Source organism: Brachyhypopomus gauderio, chromosome 16 (genome assembly GCF_052324685.1).
Source record: "Brachyhypopomus gauderio isolate BG-103 chromosome 16, BGAUD_0.2, whole genome shotgun sequence".
NCBI lineage: Eukaryota > Metazoa > Chordata > Actinopteri > Gymnotiformes > Hypopomidae > Brachyhypopomus > Brachyhypopomus gauderio.
The window spans coordinates 17,268,877-17,277,642 of record NC_135226.1 but is presented as its reverse complement, the minus strand read 5'-3'; the positions used below and the strand labels follow the sequence as shown (position 1 = coordinate 17,277,642).

Sequence of the window (8,766 nt, the reverse complement as noted above, 5' to 3'; positions counted from 1 at the left end):
TCCTCTAAGTCCCTGAGAAGATGCCAGTCTTCTTTCAGTCTCTGAGAGAATGACTGTTTTCTCTTAACCCATGAGAGGATAACAGTCTTCAGGATAACATCTTCTTTCGATTCCTAAGAGGATGTCTATCTTCTCTCAATCCCTGAGAGGATACCACAGGCTCTTCCCTCAATCCCGGAGAGGATAACAGTGATCTCACAGTCAAAAACAGCTCTCACAACACAGTCATTTCTCAGCCCCGGAGAGGACAGCAGTTTTTACATGAGTATAAAAATATAATAAAAAGAAAATATAAAAATATAAACTAGAATTAATGCTAATTTAAAATTTACTTGTAAAAAATACCTGAACGTATATTACAATAAAGTATGAAAATATAAAGCATAATTTAATAAAATACAATTATCAAAACAAGAATTGTGGTGCTTCAAGGTTAAAAGTGCAGTGCCACAGGGGCTGAAGTAACCATGTAGAACCTGATGGTAAGAAGGCCATAGCCAAACAGGGATGCGGTTAACTTTGAAAACATCCGCTGTTGGAGCTCTCCTAATATCTCACAGCTGGATCCATTTAGAAACGGCATAGTGAAATTCAGCTCGTCTGTGCTTACAAGGACGAACTGATTAGTTCCTAAGGACCTAAGGGTTCTGCCTGGCTCATAACACTGCAGATGCTCCAGTCCTACACCATAAAAAATAATAATTAATAATAGTGGTCAACAAAAAATGTCAACTCTGTGGAATATTGGTAGCCCATGTAAGGACTTAAGAATGGGGATGATATGTTTTCTTCTCCTAGTGAGAACTCTAGCAGCTGCATTTTTAATCAAGTGAAGCTGTTTGATCGTCTTCACTGGGAGTCCCATTAGGAGGCCATTACAGCAGTTAAGTGTCCTTGGGTACTTTGAAAGGCGCTATATAAGTGGAAATTATTATTATTATTATTATTATTATTATTATTATTATTATTATTATTATTAATCAACCTAGAGACAGAAGCAAGCGAGAACTTCTCAAGATCTGGTTGCTGATCTCGTCATCTTAAGATGATAAAATGCTAACTTATTGACTAATTTCATGTGACTGCTAAAACTGAGATCAAGATGTATTAGTTCACCTATTAGTTCCCTTTCGTGTTTTTGAGTACAAGCAGACAGGTGGTCTGCAGCTTTCAGAGCTATTATCAAAAATAATTGTCTCTGAAATCACAAGACGTGATTCTATGCCAGTGAGGTAACTGTGCCCTGTAGGATCTTGTGATGAGCAATTTGGCTTAAGCTCAAGCTCTGTTTACTGGAATTGACAGTCCGTTTTGGACAAAATCAGATCAACTATGATATAGCTTCAGCAGTATGGGATAAAAATTAGATGTTCTGGAATAGAAATCATACTGGAACCCACGTGATCAATGTGTTGTAGCCACATAGTCTAATAGTCTGAGTCAGTCTTCGTATTCTGAGCATTATTACCAGACCTCATTTGATGCGAGAGTTAGTTGAAAAGTGTGAATGAATGCAAAAAAACCTATACATTTTGAAAAGCAGTTACAATTGCAAAGTTCTTAAGACTCCTGTAAAGAATCATTTGAATCCAGTGTTACTTTCTTAACTGAAAATAACCTGTTGATACAGTATACATGTTTTCTTGAATAGCACCTCCTAATGGCAAAAATGTTTTGAATCTTTACAGGACTGCAGCGAATCTTTGAGGATTGGTCCATTTTTAAGTCTGTCAAATGCCTTCTGAATGTTTAGTGGCCAACGACAATCACAAGTTTTGACACATTGGTTAATCCTTTATTTACCTCTATATTATAACTCATTGATGCATTATGCAGAGTTTCAGTCTGATCGGATGTTGTGATGTCGTGATGTTGTGAACAGCAGTGCTGTAGTCTGCCTGGATACAACGGCCAGTAGCTGGTCCGCTCTCCTCCTCATGACACGCACACACAACCTGAATGACATCAGCAGGGTGTAGCGAGTGTACAAAGTGTACTGTGTTTATACCTCACATTACTGACATACATCCACCAACTTCAACAGACTACATTAGAATCACGTTTCTAATGAGCCAAGTTTGGTCAAAAAGTTTTAAGTGTTTATGTAAAATGTGATGAGGTCGTGAAGGATCATTTGCATATATCAGCAACAATGTTTTCAAATTTTTGCTAATTGTTGAGGTTCAGATTTTTACTGATAGATTGTGGTGATAGGCTGAAAACCTAGGACTTGTTTACAAAATAGATTTAGCATATTATGCAAATAAGATCTGGGAGTAGCTTGAATTTCCATTAAGTCTAGTTTGTTTGGTTTGAGCCACGGAATGTGCTGGAATTGTCACTAGGCCTTACGTTGTGGGAGAAAATCAGAAAAACATAAAAGGCTGCACTATAGCGCCACCATCAGGCCAACAAAAGTATTGGCCCAAGTCATTTCACATTTGTTGCACCATGCAGCAAGGTTCAGTCTTTCTGGGCAGTTACAATAGGGTTCCTAGCACCGCATGTTTGAACCCTAATGAACCAGGATAAATGGGCAGGGGCAATAGGGGCAGATAAAGTCCTGCTGAAGATTCTTTATTACAGCAGAGCAGTTGACAATCAATGTGTCTGTGACCAGCAATGAGCCATTAATACGGATTATGCAAAAGATCAAAATATTACATGTATTTGAAATCTAAAAGATTTGAAATGTAAAATATAGAAATCTAAACAATTTCTATTTCAAATAAAGTGGGTTTTATTACATTATCGTAAAGCACAAAGACACAAAGGCTTTATGGCTTTTGGGATCGTGTACAAATTTATTTTGCAAACACACTTGTTTAACATGTAAGGCAGTTTCAAGGTACACTACACTGCACTGTTGTTCTCATGAAACATAAGCATATCGAGCATCACACAATCAGGTTTGATATCTGTGATATTTACAAATAAAATTAAAGTGTCTCCATTAGTTTGGTATAACTGTTTAAATGACTAAACTAGAGCAAAAACACTTTCCATTTAATAGTCCACAAACAAGTATTCACACCTGATTCAATTAAAAAAGTGCACACACTCATATATATACACACACACACACACACACACACACACACACACACACACACACACATGCACGCACTCTTCGTTTGGATAAAATAGCCCAACTGGCTAACATCAGTGTAAGGCAGCACGAGTGGTCCCTGTAGACACTGAGAGTTGAACCTTCAGGAGTATTTGAGTCTGTCTGATTAATCCTCATCTTTACCTGAAAAGTCTGATTATGCCAAAATTGGAACTGCGTGAACAGAGGCAGATACTGATCATCGTCAGTAGCTGATTGGTCTATTGAAGTGACGAATGAGGAGCCCAATATTTACAGCAGTTACAGTTTACAGGTACAACGCAGCTTAAATGAACAACACTCAACAGTCATTGAAATTCTTAGCAAAGGCTCTAACCGTTTAGCAGCAGATACAGGAAATACAGTAAGACTGATGACATTCAGCTTTCCGTCTTAGGCAAAAGAGAGGCAGAAACCTGCAGAACATCTAGTGGAGAATGGGTGGGTGTGGCTAGTGGGTGTGGCTTGGGTTAGTGTTCCCTCCTTCACATCTAGTGGAGAATGGGTGGGTGTGGCTAGTGGGTGTGGCTTGAGTTAGTGTTCCCTACTTCACATCTAGTGGAGAATGGGTGGGTGTGGCTAGTGGGTGTGGCTTGAGATAGTGTTCCCTCCTTCACATCTAGTGGAGAATGGGTGGGTGTGGTTAGTGGGTGTGGCTTGAGTTAGTGTTCCCTCCTTAACATCTAGTGGAGAACGCTACAGAGGGTGTGGCTTGAGTTAGTGTTCCCTCCTTAACATCTAGTGGAGAACGTTACAGAGGGTGTGGCTTGAGTTAGTGTTCCCTCCTTCACATCTAGTGGAGAATGCTACAGAGGGTGTGGCTTAAGTTAGTGTTCCCTCCTTAACATCTAGTGGAGAACGTTACAGAGGGTGTGGCTTGAGTTAGTGTTCCCTCCTTCAAATGTAGTGGAGAACACTACAGAGGGTGTGGCTTGAGTTAGTGTTCCCTCCTTCACATCTAGTGGAGAATGCTACAGAGGGTGTGGCTTAAGTTAGTGTTCCCTCCTCCACATCCAGTCCAGGATATGGTTTGGTCTAGTATGGTGATATGAGGATTACATAAACATTCCTGGATTACACTCCAGGATTAGTCCTAGTCTTGGACATTGTGTTTTCTGTGGTGATTCACTGAATATCTTTTTAGTCTAAGTTTAAGACTAATCTTTGTCTGGGAATCGAACCCAGACCAACATAGCATGTGGATGTGTTGTGAGTGTAGAAAGTGTGAAGAGTATGTATTTTTTGCTTCGTGAGAGCTGGAGGTGTTCTGATGTCGATCCAGACTAATCAGCTTTCCCTCTTTCTGGAATATTCAAGAACCATCGAGAGCAACCCGCCCTGGCCCTGTTCTGTATGAAGCTGGCACGTGTCATATCTGAACACACGAGGACAGAATTCACCCAACGTGACCGCATGCTCTTACACACACATACACGATCCCACACGTCCCTTCCTGAAACATGCTCACAAAAACCTCTCGCCCCTCACCTTCCTTCCCAGTATCCACCTCTCCGAAAGCACACTCACACAAGCATCCTAACGCACATCGTTCAGGCAGCCGCAGCACGAGTGCTGATCTGAGATCAGCTCATGGCGCTGGCCATCCCAGGAACCGATTACGCTCCATTTAGACACAACGACAATCATAAACCATCACCGTCCATTTGAGGCATCCGGTGTAGGGCCGGCAGAGACGTCTCCACCTCCCACTGTCCCTCACAGCGCACCATAGCAACCATACAGGCGGAGCAACTCTCTCTCTCCACCATCAATCTCAGTCACTCCGCCCCCTTTTGTTCTGAATGTACTACATTCTTTTGTCCACAGACCCAGGATGTCCGGCAGAACTGTTGTCATGGTGATCCATAATCCTGTTCAGGACCGAAAGCAACGTAGTGAGAGTTACAGAAGGTGCCGGTGTCGGAGTGGGGGAGGGGGGAAGGGGCGTGGCTTCAGAAGAACTTGTCGTCTATGCGGAAGTGTGGCCGTGTGACGTCATCGGGGTTGATGAAGACCGAGATGGACTTGCCGGGGTTTTCCGTCACCAGCTGCTGCAGCTTCTTGGCGAGGCGGTCGTCGGGGGCGGGGTCCGCGGCCGAGGGGCCGTCCTGGGGCGAGGGTAGGCGGGGCGTCTCGGCGGGGAGGCGAGCGGCGGCTCGGGCGTGCTCGATGGCCCCCCGCAGGTGCTCGACGGGGTCGGAGCGCACGGAGGAGAGACGGCGTGCGTGCAGGACGGCCGACGCCTCGCTCAGGTGGGCCAGCATGTTGCGCTGCGGGATGAAGTAGTTGGGGCAGGCGCGGTTGACCAGGCAGTGCTGCAGGTCGTCCATCAGGCCCAGCAGGAAGTGGGCGGAGCAGCCCTCCTGGGCCAGGTAGGCGGACGGCAGGCGGTCGCACGCCCACAGCATGAGCGAACGCAGGTGGTACGGCCCCACCGCCTCGGGCCTGGCCAGCAGCTTGGCCGCCAGCGCCTTGCAGGCCTGGTACGCCTGCATCAGGCCGGACGGGATGCACTTCTTGAGCTGCACCTCGCTACGGGCGAAGGACAGACGCCACTCGGCCTCGCGTCGTCCGGCCGCCGAGCAGGCGGGCAGCAGGTAGAAGCCCCCGATCACCTCCTCCTCCGTGATCTTGCCGTCCCAGAAGTGGTTCTCCATCAGCCAGGCCTGGGCCACGGCCGGCCAGCCCTTGAACGACACCACGGGCACCACGTCGTACAGCACGCGGCTGGCGCCCGCCGCCAGCACGATGGAGGTCACCGCGCCCCCCCCGCTCCACCTTCTCCACCCTCGGCATCCCCCTCTGCGGCCGGCAGCGCAGCTCCCGCAGCACCGAGCCCACCGCCTCGTGGAACCAGTCCGACACCCGCGTGGGCGAGAAGAAGTGGCTGGTGGCGCCCTCCGGCCCCGCCCCCGGCCCCGCCCCCACGCAGCACTCCTTCCACCGGTCGATGGTGCCCTCGTCGAACAGGCGCAGGCTCAGCCACGTGTGGCCCAGGGCGGACTGCCGCATGTCCAGCGTGACCGGCTGGTTGCGGTCGTGCAGTTTGAGGGCGGGCACCAGCAGCGTGAAGTCCATGTCGTAGTCAGCGCCGCGCACGTACGCCGCTAGCTCGTCCACGTCCATGTCCACCACGCCCTCACGCACGCCGCCAGACAGTAGCAGGTACTCGTTGGCCACTGGGAGCTTCTGGTCCAGCTTCTGCACCATGCCTGTGGATGCGGCAACGACATCACAGAGGTCAGAGGTCAAAAACAGGTGAAATAAACTAGGATTGTAGCCAGCGCTTGCATTTGGCAAGGATACAGAGCTGTGACTTTATTTCAGCTCTATTATCTGTTAGTCAGCAGTGACACGGAACATAAGCGTTAGCTGCTGATGCTAACCCCTCCAGACCCTGTCCAGCTTGGCCAGGTGTGCCTTCGTGAGCTCTGACTGGGCCCCCACCCCGAGGTTCACCCGTCCCACAGCAGAACTCAGCTGCGCCCTTGGAGGAAGAGTGCTTCGCCTTCCCAGGAGCCCTGCCGAATGCAAAAACCTCAAACCCGGCACCCATCAAAGAGTTCTGCGACAATATGGGCCAGCACACACATGACGCGGGTTATTCATAGCAGCCGTGAAGCACACGCAACTAATCCCAAAGACACAACAGCGGCTCCGCCCACTCTGAGAGCATGTATTTATATCTGAACCCTGTGCTGCTATGCTCCAGTTTGGGTGCAGAGATGTACCCAGGTGACACTTTTCTCCAGGTGTTTGGATGCTCTGAGCCTGACGTGCCAAACCAGGACTTAAGTAAGATTTATACACAGATATACAGGATCTATAAATAGTGTGCATATGTGTATGTGTGTGTATATATATTTAGTCACATACATAGAGATCCTGTATATATAGCAGTCTTTGTCTCCATGGAAATAATCCGAATGCTTGTGCAGGAGGCCTGAGGAAGGGCGTCATTAAACTAGACCCCCCGTTAGATAAACAACACAAATAATGAACAAACTTCTTTTTTATTAAGAGAAGTGCTGACTGCTATTCAAATGCCTTTAAGTGACTTTGGATCATTCAGGAACTTTTTTAAGGGGGTCTTTAGTTGGCACTCTAATATACGACCAGAGAGCGGGAGTTCATCCCACCATCTGGGTGCTAGTACACAAAAGAGTCTCAAGGCACGTTTTCCCCACGTCTTAGGGAGCGGCAGAAGTGAGATAGGGGTGAGACATGTGACAGTAATGACGCATGAACATCCAAGAACGTGCTGCATGCAGAAAGCACAGTGGAATGTTATTTCTTGGTGAAGAAAGGAAAGTGGTGGTCTGCTGGCCAGTGCCTTACTGCCTCAGGGACTGAAAGAGTTTACAATGAATTATGAATGTTTAAACAGAAAGAAAAGCTTTAAAGGTGTTAAGAGATGCAGGAGAAAAAAAAAGTATGACCAGAGAGAGAGACATGGCCTGTGAGAGAGACCGTGATGATTAATTTAAGTTTGAATCATGTTTATATCACTGTCATTTTTTTATGGATTAATTTCCTTATTCCAATAACACCACATTAACAGACTACAGCACTACGCCCTGGGAAACATTCCCCAAACTTCTCCAAAATGTCCGATTCACAGTAGCTATGTATCCGCTATGAGAGATCTTGGCTTAGTTTCTTCTTGGCTCTGGTTCCTACGGTCTTCCTGACAATACCCTCTGTACTTCCTGGACTACAACCTTTACAATCTGTAACGGTCAGTCTCTGGTCCAGTTCACATGCTAGTCCTACAAGTGGCCGCTATCCACAGACACAGCTGCTCCGCTCCTGTAATTTGTCAGATAATTACAAAGCGACCAAGAGCCTGGCTCTTAACGGAACACAGAAACAGCTGAGTGTGTACCGCTGCAAAAGGAGCCGCAGAATCATCAGTCTGCCATTGCAGCGATATCGTACTGAAGCGAACAGGAGCAATAAAAGGCCAGGTCACAAAAGCCAAACGGGCTCTGTTGACGAGAAGTCCATCCCATTCTTCAGAGCAGACCCTAGTGGGTGCCTTACGTGCGCCAGGCACAAGGAACAATGACTGACCTGCAGAATACAAGCACACGGTATTTGTTGCATAAAGAATTTCAGATGTTTAAAGCATGTCCAATGATGCTCAGCTCACACTGGTGGATTATAAGCCAGCTGAACAGTCCATGACACGCAGAAGCTCCAGGTAGACGTTATGCTGGTGATTATGGGCACCTAAATTAAAAACCAACACAATAGAAAACAGTGGCTGTTTGCTCACAATGTTTATTACCCTTTTAACCTACCTATGTGACTACAGGTTTGTGGTGTGTTGTTGTTTTGTTTGTTTGTTTGTTTATTTGTTGAGAGGGTACACACACGCCCTACCAAGCATGGAGAAGATGAAGTCCTTGGCCGTGTGGATCTCCAGGGCTCGCTGGTCGTCATACTCGCGCTGGTCGTGTTTACTAAATTCGGCGATCAGGCGATTCAGCTCGTCTATCCTGGCTCCTGACCGGAAGTCTAGCTCGGGATAGCTCGGGACGAGGTGTTTGTTGTTGTTCGCGGGGCCGGGAGTTGCGGTAGGGCTGGTGCCGAGGCTGCTAACGGAGCCAGCCCGGTTGTTCGGGGCAGGCGCCGCCATGTTCGCGAGGAGGAAT

The 8,766-nt window shown here is 47.2% G+C and overlaps 1 protein-coding gene across 1 annotated transcript; it reads right to left on the bottom strand.

Annotated features, from left to right (window-relative positions):
• Window positions 1-2,721: 2,721 nt before the first annotated feature.
• Window positions 2,722-8,766, bottom strand: LOC143477350 (nucleotidyltransferase MB21D2). Its single transcript, XM_076975938.1, is given in 3 exon segments — window positions 2,722-5,877; window positions 5,879-6,321; window positions 8,495-8,766. Coding segments are annotated over 3 exon segments (1,515 nt in total). The 5' UTR covers window positions 8,751-8,766; the 3' UTR covers window positions 2,722-5,061.